At 34.1% G+C, this 20322-nt stretch overlaps 2 protein-coding genes across 2 annotated transcripts; both read left to right on the forward strand.

The window, feature by feature from the left end:
- The first annotated feature begins 1284 nt into the window (after positions 1-1284).
- Positions 1285-4121, forward strand: LOC107610409 (protein RETICULATA-RELATED 1, chloroplastic-like). Its single transcript, XM_088497489.1, has 7 exons — positions 1285-1605; positions 1689-1787; positions 2070-2293; positions 2774-2843; positions 2934-3016; positions 3206-3243; positions 3835-4121. Exons 1-7 carry the CDS (start codon positions 1300-1302, stop codon positions 4023-4025), a joined length of 1011 nt encoding a protein of 336 aa, XP_088353615.1. The 5' UTR covers positions 1285-1299; the 3' UTR covers positions 4026-4121.
- Positions 4122-5784: 1663 nt separating this feature from the next.
- Positions 5785-15944, forward strand: LOC107612889 (AP-2 complex subunit alpha-1). Its single transcript, XM_016314664.3, has 27 exons — positions 5785-6400; positions 8303-8434; positions 8609-8734; positions 9310-9372; positions 9457-9554; positions 9648-9855; positions 10058-10129; positions 10208-10300; positions 10418-10519; positions 10636-10733; positions 11032-11113; positions 11278-11366; positions 11450-11555; positions 11644-11709; positions 12043-12149; positions 12230-12334; positions 12436-12556; positions 12637-12831; positions 12990-13220; positions 13536-13616; positions 13764-13928; positions 14024-14110; positions 14272-14397; positions 14549-14629; positions 14740-14811; positions 15189-15268; positions 15350-15944. Exons 1-27 carry the CDS (start codon positions 6269-6271, stop codon positions 15501-15503), a joined length of 3072 nt encoding a protein of 1023 aa, XP_016170150.1. The 5' UTR covers positions 5785-6268; the 3' UTR covers positions 15504-15944.
- Positions 15945-20322: the final 4378 nt, after the last annotated feature.

Genomic DNA, 20322 nt, shown 5'->3' on the forward strand with positions numbered 1-20322 from the left:
CCCAAGATACTTAAAACTCTTAACTTTTCATAGGATATTATCTCCAATCTTCACCTCTATATTATGGTTTTTCCTTCGCAAGCCGAACTTACATTCCATATATTCCGTCTTGCTACGACTTTTGCACAGACCATACACTTCTAGAACTTCTCTCCATAATTCCAACGTCTTATTAGGTCTTTCCTTGACTCTCCCATAAGGACGATATCATCATACAGGCTCTTGGATATGCTCTGTGAGTACTTCCAATACTAATGTGAAAATGTATGAACTTAAGGATGGTCTCTGGTGTAATCCTATACCAATAGAAAATTCCTCTGTCACACTACCTTGAGTCTTCACACTAGATGTAGTCCCATCATGCATGTCTTTAATTGCACGAATATATGCGATCCTTACTCTCTTATTTTCTAAAATCTTCCATAAAACCTCAATTGACATTCTATCGTATGCTTTTTCTAAATCAATAAACACCATATATAGATCATTTTTTTTGTAACAATATGATTTGATTTATTATTTGTTACATATTGCATTAATTTGGCAAAATATTACAAATGATTGAATACAATTATTTACTGCATCATTTTTATTTATTTAATTTTTGATATTATCATTTTTATTATTTTTTTTTTGGACAATATCATTTTTATTATTTAATACCACTTTTTTCCTGTTATTGGCCAGCCTTTTTTTAGTTCCGGTCCTCTATTTTTTTCAATCTCCTTCAGTAGCCCATCTCACAAAAATTTCTTTTCTGGAGGCCAATTTTTATATTTATCTTTGCAATTAATGTTTGTCGTTTACCATACTCCTTCTTTAGTACACTGTTTTATGGGTTATCATACACGCCACATGTTAAAAGGTTATTTGCCAGACAACACATAATTATTCTTAGCCATTTAAAATCATACCACGAAAACGAAAGAACTCACTTAAATAAATACATTAAATGATTAAATACTTATTACAGTTTTTTTCTCCTGAAGCTTTGACCCAGCTTTGTGCATTGAACTTTCCTAATTTTCTGTTTATTCTGTTTATATTAAAAAATTCAGTTAAAAATAAAACATACAACGGTTGTTTATTTTTTGTAAGATTATGATATTGTTGAAAAAAAATAAAAGAATAGAAAAATTTTAATTAAAAAAATATATATATTAAGGTATATATTATACAGTACAGAGGTTGAGATCATTTTGAACCAAAAAAAAAAAATATTAAAAAAAAAGGTAAGGAAAGTAAGTTTGTGTGCGGTCGTCCCGTCCGTCAGCGTGACGGCAGCAACGACTCGAAAACATGGCAATGGCGGCACTTTCTTCACCCTTGGCTCTCTCCAACTCTCATTACTATAACAACAAGAACTACACCTTCAAAGCCTCTTCTTTGAAACAAAGAACTACATTACTCCCCGTTCTCCATCATCGTGATCGCACTTTCAGGATCCGATGCACCAGCGACGCCGGCGCTGCATTGTTGTTGAATTTCGAAGCGGTTATGAAGGAATGCAATGCTCGTGGTGTCAAGCTTCCTCTGGATATGGTGGACGCCGCCAAGATCACCGGCATTCGCCAACTCTTCCTTCATCGTTACTTCCAACTACAGGTCATCATTCTTCGATCTTCTTTATTATTGTTATTCAAAATTCAATAATGGTTAAGCTGAAATCTCTTGTGTTACGGTTGCAGGGTTCGAATCTGGTAATGTCGTTTCTTATGAAGCACATTCCTATGCTTAGAACCAGAATGTTAGCTGATCCTTCTTTTCTATTTAAACTTGGAACAGAGGTTTAATTTCCATTTCCATTTCCATTTTTATTTTTATTTTGATTTAGATCTTACTTTGAATCGTTCCGTGGTTGATTCTATATCTCTGTGTTTTGAGGCGTTGAGAATTTCTTTCTCATAAGATTTGAACTTAAGATCTCGTGTTGATAACTTCGGCTATATAGCATTTCTCATAAAATTTGAACTATAGAACTCTGTATTATGTTTTGAAGTGTCAAGAACTTTGGCCATATAGCACTTCTCGTAAAATTTGAACTTAAGAACTCGTGTTAATGTGTGCAGGTTTTTATAGACATCTTATGTACTTTGGTTGCGGAATATCTCCAAAGACGTGGGGATTTCTGGAATGAGATTCATCTGGTCATTGGTGATATTGTGGTTGGAATTATACCTCTCGTTATTGTGGTGACCAATTTATCACCCATAGCTAGATTTGGAAGCTATTCTTATGACTCCGAAAGTTTGCTTGGAGGCATTCAGCATACTATTGCATCTCTTCCTGGCAGGTTATTATATTCTCTCTACTCAAAAGAGTGTCTACTTTATAAATATAAGATGATTGATTTGTACGTTTGTTTAAGAATTTTCTCTACTTCTATATATGCATATGCAGTATTAATTAATCGTTTAAGATCATTAGATAAGTCAAAGTTATTTTCTACTAACTTGAACAGATTGATTTCGTGACATGTTTCTATTTTGTTATATATTGCATAACATCACATGTCAAGTGATGATTAATAATGTGGTATTCCATGTGCTGTTAATCAATAACATAACAGCCATTAACACCACATATATTTCATGCTAAATGTTGATATGACTTAACGTGACATGACATACATTTGAATAACACAGTAATTTCATTAACTAAATTCAAGTGTCTAATGTGCACCATTAATTTGTGTATTACTTGTTAGAGATCTAGCTGAATGTGAATCCCATTGTTGATAATGTTATGATACCAAATTTCTACTCGAATGCAGTGTATTCGAAGCTGAAAGACCAGGATGTAAATTCACTCTGAAGCAGCGCATTGCCACATACTTCATCAAGGTGCCTTACATTTTTGGAGGGGAAAAACTTTTTTTACTGTAATTTTGTTTGTCGTAGCAGTTTATTTCTTTTGACACATTTTCTGTTCAGGGTGCATTGCAAGGAATCATGGCCTTTTTAAGTGCTCTTATTGGTCAAGGATTTTTAAATGTTATAATGATGAATTCCAAAAGGTATTCATATGTAAATATGCCTACCCTCATATCTTATATATTAAATCTTTTGAATTCTTGTCACAGAATTTATAGAAATAATAAAATATGATTGCTTTTATTATTATTATTATTATTATTATTATTATTATTATTATTCGTTTACCTATATAAAGCAGTGATGTATTATTTTTATTTGCATTGGAACAGACATAAGCCCTGTCTCAAGAAAACTGCTGCTCTTTGGGGTATGTATTGCTCTCTCTTAATTTTGTGAATTTGAGTTTTTGATTGGTGTGTTTTATTCAGTTGATGAAGAGATGGAAAAGATAAGTACATATCATAATTCCAAAATGGCAATTAAAAAACTAAATAGAGCTTCATATTAGTGTTGTTTCCAACCTCTTTTATTCATTTATAATGAGAAGCTGTTGTTTCAGTTTTATTTTCATAGAAATATTTAAAAACTATTTAGCTTGCTAGTTGCTAGCAAGATGGTATGATTCAACATAACCTTTGGTTATTATCGATTTGGTAGACCAAGGGGATCATAAGCCAAATAAAACCATAATACTTTGACCCTTTTTTGTCTTGGTAAAGATTTTCCCATTTGATGCATTTGGGTTCACCACCTTTGAATTAATTATTAACGATTTCATAACAAAAATATAAAAACACTCATAATACAAACTTATATTGAAAAAGAAAAAGAAAATCTTATGTTGTGTTTGTGTGTTTTGTGTTTCTATTGCGTATAAAAACACTTTCAAAACACAACCTATATAATGTTATTTAGTCTGCTTAATTATTGGTTAGTTATTTTGATCTCTTTTTACCAGGGATCTTTGCAGCTGTGTCATCTAACACTCGTTATCAAATCATTAATGGATTGGAACTCCTTTTTGAAGCATCTGCTATTGGAAAAATCCCAAACATTGCAAAGTTCTTCTCTTTCATTGTGAGATTTATTAACAACATCATTGGTGGTATGCAGTTTGTAGAATGGGCTAAATGGAGTGGTGTACATTGAGTGACCCCTTAACCATAATTATCTATACTTAACATTTGCACCTTTTTTTTTTGCCTTTCATCTAAGGTTGGCTAAAAATTAAAAGGGATTAGCTAATTTGTGTCCTTAGTAATAGAAAATTTTAAATGCTTTACTTCAATAAATGCACAACAAATATATTGAGAATTTAAATTTAGTATAATTTTTTATAAAGATTCTTTTTATTTGTAAGGGCACATGTTAGCTAAACCTTATTTTTGTTCACGTGGTTCATAGTTCATAAAATTGGGCATAGTCTAGGGTTATCAAATTCATATGTCTAGGTTACCAATCTAAGTATGGAAAATGTAAGATTGGTTTACAATCATTTAGGCCACTAAAGTCCTTTTGTTTCTTTTTTTTTTTTTTGTTAAGAATTCCATTTTGTTAGCTCAGTGCTCAGTTACATACTTTTAGGAGAAAACTAGTTGATGGTTAATAACAATATAACATTAATGCAGCATATATATAGTTTCATATGACCATTATTGTTCATATATATAGTGGAATCGTGTGCAGTATATATTGCGATTTTGGTGGACTGAAAGAATTTTGATCATAGAAGTTGCTTTCTTGTTAAATTCAATAATTGAACACACACAGACAATCAAACACTGGTGTTTTCTAGTCCAAGTTTTAAAATTGCCCCTTTTTTTTTGGGATCCGAACTACTTTTTTGGGGTATTTTATTGCCCTTTATGTTGCTTACATATTTTATTTTATTTATATATATACTATTGGCACTTAATTAAGGACTAATTAAAGTCAAGGACATGGCTTTACATCATAAGGTAACAACATAATAAATAAAGACATAGCGGGAGGGGCCAGCATAGCTGTGAACAAAAATTGTATTAAGCTTGACAGCTCTGAAATTCTATTAATAACCTGTCGAATGTTGTTACGCGCACTAATGGAACGGTACGAGCGAGCTATGCTAATTGGAACAAATTCTTATAGAGCGAGGAGGATAGTAAAATAATAAAATAAGACATTTATCAAATTTATACTTTTTATCGAATGAAATTTTAGTCTTTCAATCAGAAGAAGTTTTCATTTACATTTCACACATATCGAAGTTTGGATAGTTGAATATTCTAAGTTGTTGTAAGAGTTTTCTTTTTTTAAAAGAAAGAGGTATACCAAAACTAATAGATTATTTATTAAAGAAAATCTACTATTCCAATTATCTCAATTTTATTATTATCACAGAAATTTAACTAATAAAATGATAAATTAATGAACACATTTAAAAAATAAATATAATCAATTTATTCTGTTACTTAAATTTTATCCCTTTAACTTCAAATTATTCTTAAATATTTTTCTTTAAGTAAAAAGTGTTATTCTCTTTGTTAAATAAACAAATTTCAAGTCTTTAATTACAATATTTTTATTGAATTTAATTTTAATGCACAGATAGTGTAAATTTTTTTTTAATGATTATTTATATGTTTAATGTGAAAAATAGTTATTTTTACAGATGTGACATTATGTAATAAAATACATGTATAAAATTATTTTATACTGATAGTACGTCAAAATTAAATTCATAAGTAATAATGTATAATTAAAATTTATGATGTTTTATTTTATTTTTGTTTTTTATTTTTAATAACAAGTTAATTTTAAAAAAATAGTATTTTTTACGTTTTGAAAGTTGAAACACATTAGCATACGCCTGTACTTATATTAACTAAATTGAGGCTTTAAATATTAATTAATGAATTAATCATAGATTAGTAGTTACCAATTGGAGGTCCAAGCCCAGTGAAAATTAACAGTAATATATGAGGAGAAGGGAAAAACAATGGAGAAAAAGAACTAGAATGACGCAGTGGAACTGAAAATGGTAAATGGCAAAAAAATAAAGGCAAAATTTCCAGCAATGTGAAGACGGCTTTTAAATTTTTTTTTATTATTATTTTTCTTGTGTCTTGAATTTTCTTCAGTCCACCTTCTCTCTCCCTCCTTCGTCTACTCCCTCCAAGTTTCTCTTTCTAGATCAAAAAACGTTTCGCTCCGTTCCGTTTCGTATCAGAGTTTACTCTCTTTCTCTCTCCTCTGCGCCTTTCTGCAATTCGATTGTGCTTTTTCTTTCTTTCTTGTGGAATTGAGGGATTCGGAGCTGGTCAATTCGACGAAGAAGGAGTGGAATTATCAGAATCAGAATCTGAATCTGAGGGTGGATCTGAAGGGAAGAAGAGTGGGATCTGCAGTGGAAGATGGCGATGTCGGGGATGAGAGGGCTTTCGGTTTTCATCAGCGACATCCGCAACTGCCAGAACAAGGAGCAGGAGCGCCTCCGCGTCGATAAGGAGCTCGGCAACATCCGAACCCGCTTCAAGAACGAGAAGGTTAGTTACTCAGTTAGTTAGTTAGTTAGTTAGGCAGTTAGTTAGTTAGGGTTTCCCGTTTTCCAATCAAACCTAGTTTAGTTGCTGCCTTTGCTTCAATTGCCACTTTGCATTGCGAAGGCGAAATTCCGATTTTATTTATTTTCTTGTTTATTGTTGTCGCTATTGTTAATTTTAGCTGAGGATTCTTCTTTTGTGGAGAGTTTGAGTATCTTGTGTTTCTTCTGTGGTTTTGATTCTAGTATTGGTTCTGAGGCAATGGCTACCTAGAAGTAGAAATGATGAGATTAATTGCTTGGTTGTAGCAGTGGTCAGTTATTCAGGGGTTTGTGCTTGAATGTGTCATGAGTCGTCAAGCTCAGAATTGATAGATGTAGATGTTAAGCGTGCTTTGGATTTTTCCAATATTCAAATGAATGTGATTTGGATGGAATAGGTCTGATGGTTTAGTGGGATTGAAAGAATTAAGGTTCTCAGTGTAGCTTGTCTTGTGGCTGACTGGTGAGTCTTTGAATAAAGCAGAGCAATTAGCCAATAATCTAAGACAAAATCCCAGGAGCCTGTAGAGTGTACAGTTAGAACTGTTCTTAATTGATCTTGCCTTTGGCTGCCTAATTCAGGTTTGACATAGAAATGGCTGGGACCGTTTATTTTAATAGCTAGTGCATGGATACTAATTTTCCATGGTATTGAGCTAATTAATTTTTGGTGAGTCCATAACTAATATTTTATGTGTTGTTTGTTATCTATAACCATGAAAGCTAGTCTTGGTCTACCATGTATGTTTTCATTTTATTAATATGGGAGACTTTTATTTAAGCCAAATGGTAAATTGGATATCCTGCTTCTTTGAAATACTATATGCCACTTTCACTCTAATAGAAAGTCAATGCTTTTTAGTGGTATCAATGGTGGATGGTGCCCATGGCACTGATGGCAGTAAGCTGCTTGTCAAGATTCCTTCATGGAATTATGGCAAATGGCATTGCTGCAAATAGAGGACATGTTGAAAAATGATAAAATATACTAAAATACCTGCCGAAGATAAGTCAAAAATTCCATGCTTCTCCAGCTTGAACTTGCAAAATGTATAACAGCCTATTGACCCTACTATAAATGCTAGAGAAAAGGAGAGAGGCCTGAGAGGGAGAGGGGAGGAGAAGAGAAAAAGAGGGGGGGGGGGGGGAGGCAAGCATGAAAGCATGGCTTTAATTAGTGTCATGATGTCCAAAGGTTATTACATGGATTGTAATTGGTTGTCCAAGGGTTTGATGATTGCTTGTAAGTTATGGTGGATTTAGTTACATCTTTGTGATGGTTTGGGAGACAATGGCAGAGTATAAACATGATAACGAAGAAAGGGTTGTTAGTAATAAAGCATTGCACAACACTTTAGACATCAAGTTACCTGAGTAGCATTGGAGAAAAGACAAACATAGAGAACTGGAGAGAGGTGAGTATTTCATGACTTTGAGGTGTGAGGCATGGATTAGGATTTTTTTTTTCCAAAAAACAAATTTTAGAGGGGCTCCCAAATGGGTTATATGCGTTATTCTCTACAATACTTGCATAATACAAATATAATATCTCTAATGCCTCTCCTGCATGAACTGACAAAAAGTATTCAGCCACTCAGCCTTTCCAACTCTAATACAAATGCAAAAAAGGGGGGTCGGGGTGCAAAACATAAGCACAGTCGTTTTTGACATTTAAAAGGTCATTTTTTCTTTTTCAGGTAATGTTATTTATCACCTTATTTTTCTTGGCTTTTTTATTATAAAAGAAAACCTTCTTTGATAGTGTTAATATTACCATGGGCCCTTGTTACTTCTCTAATCCACCATATTTAAGGTCAATAGTACCACATCTGTTTAATTTTTAATCCTTTGGTTCTTTCTTTAGGCTTTGACTCCATATGAGAAAAAGAAATATGTTTGGAAAATGCTTTACATATACATGCTTGGCTATGATGTGGATTTTGGTCACATGGAAGCTGTTTCTCTCATATCTGCTCCAAAGTATCCCGAGAAGCAGGTATTTTATTCCTTCCTTCATATGGCACTTTGCATTTCATAATGAGTAATCATATATTCGTTCTTTTTTTCCCATTCTTTTGAAGCATCGTTTCAGTTCATCATACATGTAGCTAGCAGAAAAAATATGTGGACAGTAAAGAATGAATTCTAATGTTGTCACAACTAACTGCAGGTTGGGTACATTGTAACATCAAGTTTGCTGAATGAAAATCATGACTTTCTCAGGTTGGCAATAAATACCGTTCGCAATGATATTATTGGCCGCAATGAAACCTTCCAGTGCCTAGCATTGACTATGGTATGGTAATGGAAAAAACAGACAACATTTCCTAGGATTTCTTTTTATGTACTCTTAGAATCAGGGTTTTGAAAACCAAATAGGTTATTGAATTGGTGAAGCCAAAAGTTTAAAGGTTCAACCTAGGTTAAACTTAATATAATAAAATAATATATATTTTCTGTATGGAAATGCTTTTTTTCAAAAAAAAATTTGGGCTTATTTTTTAACTAATTAACCGTTAAAAAAACTGGGCTGGTTTGCCGGTTTTTTGATTGCATTGCTCGCAACTCAGTTTTTTGCCTTGAACTGGACCACCGGTTCCCTATTGAATCGGCCAGTTCTATCTAGTTCTCAGAACCATGCTTACAATATTTGCTTCGTTGCTTATTTCCAAATTTATCACATTTCCTTGTTCTAAAAGCTGTTGGAGTATTCATTTTAGTTTTTTATTTTTTATATATAAATAAATCACATTCTTTGGAGTCTTTTCTATGTAACCATGCTTAATAGTTATATTATGTTATTTACTTTACATTTATAACATTTTTTCCCCATCTTGAGTCATTGCTACTATGCTACTTCCTGTCTTGTAGGTTGGAAATATTGGTGGGAGAGAGTTCGCTGAGTCCTTAGCACCTGACGTGCAGAAGTTGTTGGTAAGGCATTGTGCATTATTGCATTGTTATCAAATACATGGCATGATGGGTAAAGATTGATTTGTACTGCAATTTGTGGTCTAGATATCTAGTAGCTGCAGACCGCTTGTGAGAAAGAAAGCTGCATTGTGTTTGTTACGCTTATACAGGAAAAATCCTGATGTTGTCAATGTTGATGGATGGTAAATCTGAATATTCACTTTGCTTATAGACATTTTCCTTTTGTAGCTTCTATCCAAGCATATCTTATTAGTCCCTATTGTCTTTTCTTTAAGGGCGGATCGGATGGCACAACTGTTGGATGAGCGAGACCTTGGCGTTTTGACATCGTCTATGAGTCTTCTTGTTGCGTTAGTATCAAACAACCACGAGGCATATTGGAGTTGTCTTCCCAAGTGCGTCAAAATTTTAGAGCGCCTTGCTAGGAACCAGGATATCCCACAAGAATACACTTATTATGGTATTCCATCTCCCTGGCTTCAGGTCTGTAAATTTCTTTCATCTATAATATGTGTCTTGGCTTTCGTTTTTGGAAGATTTTTGTGCTTTATTATTGTTATTAGGGATTAGGGCTAAAATTGTGTGCTATTCTTACAATTTGTCTTTATTGGCTATATTAAACTAAATGTTTATATCTTATTCAGAAAATTTTCCTTCATTGTTGCCAAATTTTGCTTAATGTCAGGTAAAAACAATGAGGGCTCTTCAATACTTTCCGACAGTTGAAGATCCAAATACCAGAAGATCATTGTTTGAGGTTTGTCATATTTTGATAATTTATACAAACCTGTTATTTAGTTAATGAAGTTTAGTGAGCCTTGAATTCATATTTCAGGTGTTACAAAGGATACTAATGGGCACTGATGTTGTAAAAAATGTGAACAAAAATAATGCATCCCATGCTGTTCTTTTTGAAGCCCTTGCTCTGGTATGTTCATTGCATGTCACTATATATTGGAGATTTGTACAATGAATTTGGTGGCTAAACTTCAATTACTGGGGAGTTTTCTCAGTGTGTTTTTTATATTCAAATTGCTTTGCTCAGGTGATGCACCTTGATGCTGAAAAGGAGATGATGACTCAATGCGTGTCTCTTCTTGGAAAATTTATTTCTGTCCGTGAACCAAACATTCGATATCTTGGCTTGGTAAGTTAGGGGACACTTGATTCATCCGCATTTTTATATATTTTGTTTTTAGTGTGGTGGTTGCTGCGATGATGTAGTGTCTCATTTCATGATATATATATGCTACTGTGGTGCAGGAGAATATGACTAGAATGTTGATGGTTACAGATGTGCAAGATATCATAAAAAAACATCAAGCTCAGATTATTACTTCTCTGAAGGATCCTGACATCAGGTTACATTTTATATCCTATGTGTTGAAATAATTAATCTTGTATCTCATTACTGGAACAATTTAGGTGCTGAATCCAGCCTGCACATTTCTGTTCTTGGGTGTCGCTATTAAGTTTGGTTATAAATTGTTTTTCCTGTCTTGCTAAATATAATTTAGTTGGGAAAGGCAATACTAACTAAACTTGCTTCTCTCTGAAAATTTTAGAAGTGCCTTAAAATTCGAATTCGATTAGTTCTGCTGCCCTCAATGTTTAGTTTTGTTAACTCCAGTGTTTCTAACTACATTGATTTGCACACAGTATTCGGAGGCGTGCTCTCGATTTACTATATGGCATGTGTGATATTTCAAATGCAAAGGATATAGTTGAAGAACTACTACAGGTATGGAGAGCCAGGTCCAGACTAATTCCTGCAATTTGGAAATATCATCATAGCCTTCCCCCTTCCCAACTCAGAGAAGGAGAAAAAAGAAAGGGTGGTGGGCAACAGGAGGCAGCTTTTCTATATGAAGCCTAAAATGATCAATCTATTTTATATCTTTGCAGTATCTAAAAACAGCAGAGTTTGCAATGCGCGAGGAATTGTCACTTAAAGCAGCTATTCTTGCTGAGAAGTTTGCTCCAGATCTTTCATGGTATTTTTTTCGAGCCTGCTACAAGAGTGTGTTGCCAAAAAACTTGTATAATATGTACTCATGTCCTGCATGCCCTGTTACAGGTACGTAGATGTGATCCTTCAGTTAATTGACAAGGCCGGTGATTTTGTTAGTGACGACATTTGGTTCCGTGTCGTACAGTTTGTTACAAACAATGAAGACCTACAGGTGAGTTTGAATCTTCTATTAAATATCGACTCTATATCTGCTTGTTAGTCAGCACATCATTCACAGGGAATGTTATGTCTTTGATCAGCCATATGCTGCAGCAAAAGCTCGAGAGTATCTTGACAAACCTGCCATACATGAAACAATGGTTAAGGTTTGTGTTCTTTACTACCCATGATGATGTTTATTTGTTATTCACTGATTGTGGTTTCTAATCTGTAGATTACAAACCTGACATCTGTCCATTTTAGAGGAAAACAGTTGCATCTTTGTGAAATTAGTCCAATTTTGGTTGAATTTCATTCTGTTATGTAGTATGCATAATATCAATATGCATTTTTTTCTTCTGTCAACTCCTATATGTATACAAACATATGCAGGCATGTACATAAACAACTACTAATTGCTTGAATCACTGAAATGACAAAAGTGTCTGATTTTATTCAGTTTCTTAATATCTGTTTTTTATCTGGATACACTTCAACAGGTCAGTGCATATATACTTGGAGAGTTTGGGCACCTTATATCTAGACGGCCTGGGTGCAGCCCAAAGGAATTGTTTAACCTTATACATGAGAAGCTTCCTACTGTATCGTAAGGGGAATCGCAACTTACCTCTTAACTTATTACCTCTTATTAGCCTGGGTATCTTATGAGATGTACGTTATTTTCAGGACTTCTACTGTTTCCATCCTTCTATCAACATATGCTAAAATTTTGATGCACAGTCACCCACCAGACCCTGAACTACAGAATCAGATTTGGTCAATATTTAAGAAGTGAGAGTTACCTCTGCATTGTAGTATTTTTTTTAATTGTCACTGTTCTATGGTTTTTCGTGATGCTATAGACTCGTCTAACCCATTTTCCTTCTTTTTAGATATGAAAGTTCAATTGAGGTCGAAATACAGCAACGAGCTGTGGAATATTATGCGTTGAGTAGAAAAGGTGAAGCCTTAATGGACATTTTGGCTGAAATGCCTAAATTCCCTGAACGACAGGTAGTTTTGCAATCTTGATTGAGAGAAATCTTGTTTGATTAGTGTAATACTAGCTGATTAATACTCTTCATAAAATTCAGTCTGCATTAATTAAAAAAGCGGAAGATACTGAGGTTGATACGGCAGAGCAAAGTGCCATAAAGTTGAGAGCCCAGCAGCAGGCTCAAACATCAAATGCTTTGGTTGTACAAGACCAACGTCCAGCTAATGGAGCTCCACCTCTGTCTGTTGGCCAACTTAATCTTGTAAAGATGCCCAGCATGAGCAGTAATGTGGTTAGTTTTTTTATCTCTTTCCACCAACATCCCTTTTTTGTGTATTTTCTAAAATACCTCCATGACTTAATTAAATGGTTTATAGCATCATCCTTTTTAGCCATAAAATGGTTTGTCGAATGGCTTCTTAGTTTGACACTGAAGTCCTTTCTAAACAGGATGATTATCCAGCAGATCCAAGATTATCACAGGAAAATGGGGCTTTGGCTACGGTAAATTCTGAACCTCCCCCTGCAGATATTCTTAGTGATCTCTTGGGTCCGTTGGCCATCGAAGGCCCCCCAAGTAGCAGTGTACATCCTCAACCAAGCCCAACTTCAGAATTGGAAGGAACTGCGGTTGAATCCACAGCAATAGTACCTGCAGGGGTGCAGGCCAATTCGGTGCAGGTAACTTGCATTGTGATTTGAATACCAGAATAACTAATGAAGTCTTTTGCTTTACCCAATGTGTTATTGAAAAATTAATAATCCTTTGTACTTTTTTTATTTATCTTGTATTTTCTTTCACATATAGTGAGGATCATGATGAAGTACATCGTTAGACCAAAACTATTTTTTTATTAACACCAAGTTCACAAATGATAGACCTTATATCATGTCAGTTTTTAACTATATCATTGTCCATTTTCCAACATTAGTGAGATATTACTGCAAGACAGTATGTGTGCCATGTAAAATACTTTCCACCTTTTTCGTGTGCAGCCAATTGGAAATATTTCTGAAAGATTTCAAGCTTTGTGCGTGAAGGATAGTGGTGTTCTATACGAGGATCCTTATATTCAGGTTCATATTTATTTTTTTGGCAATTTTGTTCTTTTCCTTTTTTTTTTCTACGAAAAAAGAAAGACTATGTATACTTCCAGTTTACTTACAAATACCTGTATAGTACGAGCTTATATTCTTAGTGCCTTTAAATATGTATTTTCACAGATTGGTGTTAAGGCAGAATGGAGAGCTCATCATGGGCATATGGTTCTTTTCTTGGGAAACAAGAATACTGCTCCCCTTGTCTCTGTTCAAGCTATAATGTTGCCTCCCACCCATTTGAAGATGGAGCTCTCACTAGTACCAGAAACTATACCTCCTCGGGCACAGGTGAGAAACTGTTATGTTATTGTTATCCTTTTGCTTTATTTCTTTTTAAAGTTAAATATAATTCTGTTTAATTTCTTACTCTGATGGTTGTATAGGTTCAATGCCCACTTGAAGTTATTAATCTCCGTCCAAGCAGAGATGTTTCTGTTCTCGACTTCTCCTACAAGTTTGGAAACGATATGGTACTCAACTCTAAACTTGTGTTCGATATTCCTGATTTTACAATCCATGATCTTCCGTTTCTGGAATTGATCTTGTGTGTAGGGTAAATAGAGTATTTAATGCTATTTCTAACATGCAACATTCATAAACCTTTATTATTCATTTATATGTCATTTTATAGGTCAATGTCAAACTTCGCCTTCCAGCTGTTCTGAATAAGTTTCTTCAACCAATATCTATATCTGCTGAAGAGTTTTTCCCTCAATGGAGATCACTTCCTGGACCACCTTTGAAGCTTCAAGAAGTGGTATGTTATGCTGGGCTATAATTATATATGTGAAGTTTATATTTGCCAACTTGATTGTATTTTGGGGATGTTCAATTCACAGTTGGATATCATCGGTATAGCTGCTTTATTCTTCTGGTCCGTATGTTTACTTTTCATGTTGGTTTTGCAGGTCAGAGGTGTTAGACCACTTCCACTGATCGAGATGGCAAATTTATTCAATAGTTTCCATGTGACAGTTTGCCCAGGGCTTGTATGATTGTGAAGTCCCTCTTGTTACTCCTTTTTCCATTTTTTGTTTCCCAGAAATACTTTAACGTTACTAATTTATTTATAATTGTTTCTCCTATCCGTCTGCTTTAGGATCCAAATCCAAACAATCTTGTTGCGAGCACTACATTCTACTCAGAAAGTACAAGGGCAATGCTCTGTCTAGTAAGATGTTGAACCTTATATCTTGCATGCGAACTGTGAAGTCCCTGACAGTATATTCATGAATTTTAAATAACCTAAAATAAGGAGGGAAATGGTGGAAGCATTTTTCACCCACTTGAAGCTTACATGTTTCATTTATCAATCGTCTTATATTGGTTTTTCATAGATAATACCCATGTGGAGGGTATAAGGGACTTATATTTTGCCCCTTTCCCCCGTGAGCATATGGGCTTCTATTTTATTATCGATGCTGCTCAATTTTTGATTGGTTATGCTATTTGAACACCAGTCATCAGTGATTAAATTTCAAGTAAACCAGTTTTAGTTGAAACTCTAGGAAGATAGTTGTTTTAACATTGCACGTAAATGACATGCAGATAAGAATCGAAACAGATCCTGCAGATAGAACCCAGCTGCGAATGACAGTTGCTTCCGGGGACCCTACAGTAACATTTGAGTATGTGATTCAGTTTCTTACTCACCGATGCTGTCAATAAACTCCATAGCTTTTACTTATCATTTCCATATTGGCTTGCAGGTTGAAGGAATTCATCAAGGAACAATTAATCATCATCCCCACTGCAACACGAGTACCAACACAACCACCCCCTCCAACTCCTCCAGTGGTTCAACCCACCGGTGCTCCTGCCGCTCCAACAGATCCTGGGGCATTGCTGGCTGCTCTTCTATGACAACATAAATGCGATTCATTCATGAGATGTTCAGTACACAGTTGTAAACTAATTCTATACACAGCCTAACCCACCCACTCAGCGTCTCCTCAAGCCAGTGTGGGTTGGATAAACAATCATGATGCAAGGGCTGGCGGAATTGAGATTGAGCTTGTTTAACAGCGGAGTGTTGGAGCAGGGATTTCTATGTTGTTGGGCATTTTTGAGATTCTTTCTGCACAGAAGTGATTGTCCTTTTAAGTGAGATTTTATATATCATTTGGGCGAGGGTGTTTTTGTTTATTTTTCTCATTATATTTTTTCCCTTCCCAGTTTCCTTGGATTGTTGTGGTTTCACCTGATAGCTTGTAAGATATTGCCTCGGATTAGAACCACTTGTAACAGTTTGAATTTGTTATTCCAAAATTATAGTTGCAATAATAGCATGATGTGATTTAAGTAGCTTACTGTTGCTGAAGTAGGCGTGTATACTTTTAATTTTTGATCAAGCGAGAAATTCGGTAAAATAAAAAAGTATATAATTACGTTTATATTAAGATAGTAAGATATACATATAATAGAAATTATAATTTTAATGGTGATTAAATTTTCATCTTATCAATTTTCACTTTAAAAGATTTCTTTTTAAAAACCTTTTTGTATAGTTTCCCCAAAGCTTATAAAGAGCTCGTATGTTTAAAATTGCTACAATGCTGACAAAGACTGAATTGTGACAGATGTGATAGTAAGGTTGTTAAGTTCTGATGTGGTAATACTAATTAGTGTGACGTTGGTTGTAGGTAATGATGGTTAAGCATTTGGGCTGGATTTTTTTATTGAAAAACATCGGTTTTGTTTGGAAGCGCGGGTTTGGGTTCTTTGAATGGGTATTTGGGCAGTGTGTTCCTTCATATAAGAGGCAGCGTTTATGTTGTATATGAATAAGAAGAAATATAAAATTGTAAATGTGGAAATTGAGCCTTGGAATAAAAAAAAAACAAAAAGAATAATGGAAAGAAGGTAGAATTTTTTATTTTTATAAATAAAATAAATATAGTTTTTATCGAAATAAATAAAATTTAGGAAATTTACCGATTTAAATTCGCCTCTCATATCTCGTTTACAGTGTAAACGAGATATGACACGTATGCGTGACACGTGTATATTGTAAACAAGATATGAGAGGCGCGCGCCTATATATAGAAGTCGTTTACAGCCGACTTCTGGGCCCCATTTTGACGTTGTCAACCTCTTTTTCCCATCTATCGACCTTTTCTGACTATACATTTGACCCAAGTGGGGATGGCACGCCAAGCGGTTAATGACGAGGACATTAAGAGACTGAACGAGACGACCTATTACGCCGGGGATGGCTTACGCTACTCCGGGACTTTGTGGAGTGTAGATCGTTTTCCTGGAGTTCGGCTGTGCTGGCCTGGACGTATTAGTCCCTGTCTTTGGTTGCTCAACGAGGCGTCACGGATATTGCGGGGTGCACTCCGTTGTTGATGTCGTGGATCTACCAGAGATTCTCACAGTGGTGTCCACCAGACAGAAGGGTCTACCAGTATCCCCTGACTGCGAGGTTAGAAATGTACTTTTCATATTTAAGTTAAATAATTTAGTCAAATCATTTGGAATAATGTTTAACGAATCGCATATGCTGTGTCCAACCCGAAACTCCACTCTACCGTCTAGGTTGTAATCCACTCCACAGCTATCAGATACCGGGTTCCTCTCATGCATGGCTTCCAGATGTAGACTGTGATAGTGACTTGGCACAGCCGACAGTGCCGGAATTGGATGAGGTGGAGGCAGCACATGGCGCGGCACAGCACCTGCAGGTGTCTCCGGCACAAACTCATCTTCATCGCCACCATCGGATGACTCACTTTCCGCACTGTCCGCCACGTAATCATCGTCCGACTCCTCCTCACCCTCCTCTGCCTCATGCTCCGGAATCGCAACATGAATGGAAGGTGGTGCGAGAGGTCAGTCGTCCTGCACATAGGTTTCTTGTTCGGAGGACCCACTGCTACCGTGACCCACTTCTGCGGACAACTCCATTACCTATTCACACATGATCCTGCCGTGAATATCGAACATCAGTCGCACATGCTCGTCTCCGTGTAGTCGGAATAGTCGAAACCGGAAAACTTCATTTCCCATGGGTGCCAACAACCGATACGCCACCTTTCCGATTTCTCTCGCTCGTGTCCCACCGAGCTTGCTCAATATCAAACTCTTCAAATCCAACAAGGTCTCCACACGTTGAGTGCAAAACAATATCGGATCCTGACACTCGAACGTCACCTCGTTGTCGCTATTTCTCATGCAACAATTGGGATAAAGCTCCACCACTATGAATGAATTGTTACTAGCCATTTAGCTATGTTTTTGAGAGAAATGAGAAACAGAAGAAGGAAAATGTGTGTGAGAAATACCAAAGGTTACACATCCTTTTATAAAAGCTGAAATGTTGTCTTATATATATATATATATCGTTTACAGTGTAAACGAGATAACCACACTTCCGATTGACTTACCGTATCTCGTTTACAGTGTAAACGAGATACGTGGAAATTCAACTCGTTTACACTGTAAACGAGATAGAGTAAGCGTATTTATTTCGGTAATTATTTTATTTATTTAATTTATAAAAAATAAAAAAAACCAAAGAAGGTATAATAAGAAGAATTGTAAATGTGTGTATAAGTGTGTGATGTAATGTCTAGACTTGGAAGTTGTTCAATCTATCCGAATAAAAAAAAGAATTAGGCCAAATCTGTAAAAATAGAATTATAATAAATTTAATTTTGAAGTATAAATTGATAGAGCAATATAAACATTGGAAAAAAATGTTACTACCGTTGAAAAATGACAATGACTATACGGTTAAAAAAAGTTTAATTTTTTAAGAGTAAAGATTGAGACATAATTGTCATGGTATTTATCGTGGAATAGAAAATATGAAGGAAGCATGTAGGGATGAAAATGGGACGAGTCGAGCTGAATTTTGACTTATACGAGTTTGACTCACGTTGTAAATAGAGGGTCCAAATTTAGGTAAGTTACCTCTCATATGTTTTTTCTTTTAGGTCGAGCCCAACTTAATTAAAATCTCGACAAGTCCATGAGCTTATATCAAAAGTCTATTTGGTAAATTATAACTCAAAAGTATAAATTAAAAAAAAAATTAAATTGACATTAAATGCATTTTAAAATTTATAATTCATAATTTATAAAGCATAATTTATTTATATATCGTTAGTCATATATTATAAGTTCATAACCATATTTACAATTTATAATCATAAATATTTTATTTAAAAAAAATAAAACTACAATCTTAACTAGTTTTGACTATTGATTATTTTGGTTTTGTTTTATATAAGTGAATAGTTAAATGTTCAAACCAAAAAAAATTTATTTTTACAAAAAAAATTGTGACAAACTAGTCTAACGAATTTCATAAAAAAAAAAATTTAAGTCTATAACATTGTAATTTGTCTATCGTGGTTCTATCGTCAGTCTTCCACGCTCCAACAACAAAGTAACTCCAAAGATATACCTCCTCTTTCCCTAGTACCTTAATCCTTCAATGTTGACAACATTTTTACAACTCTTACAATAATTATTATTATTATTATTATTATTATTATTATTATTATTATTATTATTATTATTATTATTATTATTATTATTATTATTATATAGTTTTTGGTTTAAATTTAAAAAGTTAAGGATTTAAAATTTAGAATTAGAGACTAGGATTTTTTAGCAAGTTAAAAGGTTTAAGGTTAGATTTTAAGGTTTAGTGTTTAAGAGTTATTTATTTAGTATTCATTGTTTAGGATTTATATAGTTTAAGTATTTAAGATTAGGTTTTGGATTTGTGGTTAGGTTGTAGGGTATGTTTTTAAGGTAGCGTTTGGTAGAGAGACAGAGACTGAAAGACTGATACTAGACAGGAACTTAGAGACAGAGATTGAAATAAATCTCAGTATTCTGTTTGGTGCAGAGTGGAAGACAGAAATTGAAACAAGAATGAAACTCTAATTTAATTTGTACAAAGGGTAAAATTGGAATGAATTAATTGAAACGAGGGTATTTTAGGTATAAAATGCTATTAAATTTTTAGTCTCTATCTTTAAAAATTTCAGTCCCATGTATCCCCACTGTTTAGAAGTACTAAAATACTGAATTTTTGAAAACAGAGACAAAAACTTTAGTACCAGTCTCTAAGCCAACAAACATGATACTGAGTCTCAGTCTCCTAGTCTCTGTCCCAGTACCTCAAAACAAACACTACCTAAGGGTTTAAGGTTGAGGAGTTATATATTAGGGTTTATGGTTTAAGATTTAGAATTTATATTTAAGGGTTTAAGATTTAAAGTTCAGTCATATGTATTTGTTTTTTTAAAATAAATTTTAAATTAATGAATATTAATTTAAAATTAACAAAAAATAAGTATAAATTAAATTATTTGAAAAAAAATAGTCTAAAAAGTTTGTTATTGTAATTTAAAAATACAACAAATTAAATTGTGTTTAATTAACTAAAGATCTCACAACTTTTATTCAATTGATGTTGGTTTAGAGTTTAGAATTTTTTAAAGTTGATGTTAGTTTGCAGCGGTCTATTATTATTATTATTAGAAAAATGCTAAAGGACAATCAGAAGTTATTGTTTTGGTCTATCAATTACTTATCAATATTTAAAAATATAGAATAAAGTATGTTATTGAGTTATTAAACTAAAATTACAAAATTAAAAATGGTTTAAGATTTTAACAGATGTCTAACTCATAGACTCTTGTACAGTTGTCTAACTCATTTC

The sequence above is a fragment of the Arachis ipaensis genome, chromosome B8 (assembly GCF_059453495.1).
Source record: "Arachis ipaensis isolate K30076 ecotype BB chromosome B8, ASM5945349v1, whole genome shotgun sequence".
NCBI classification, from domain to species: domain Eukaryota; kingdom Viridiplantae; phylum Streptophyta; class Magnoliopsida; order Fabales; family Fabaceae; genus Arachis; species Arachis ipaensis.

Bases quoted from the DNA above. Each gene is read 5' to 3' on its own strand.
- LOC107610409 (XM_088497489.1), top strand. From the start codon at position 1,300: ATGGCAATGGCGGCACTTTCTTCACCCTTGGCTCTCTCCAACTCTCAT. The intron at 2,844-2,933 runs GTGCCTTACATT...TTTTCTGTTCAG, and splicing joins TTGCCACATACTTCATCAAG to GGTGCATTGCAAGGAATCAT. The intron at 3,244-3,834 runs GTATGTATTGCT...TCTTTTTACCAG, and splicing joins GAAAACTGCTGCTCTTTGGG to GGATCTTTGCAGCTGTGTCA.
- LOC107612889 (XM_016314664.3), top strand. From the start codon at position 6,269: ATGGCGATGTCGGGGATGAGAGGGCTTTCGGTTTTCATCAGCGACATC. The intron at 10,301-10,417 runs GTATGTTCATTG...TGCTTTGCTCAG, and splicing joins TTTTTGAAGCCCTTGCTCTG to GTGATGCACCTTGATGCTGA. The intron at 11,114-11,277 runs GTATGGAGAGCC...ATATCTTTGCAG, and splicing joins TAGTTGAAGAACTACTACAG to TATCTAAAAACAGCAGAGTT.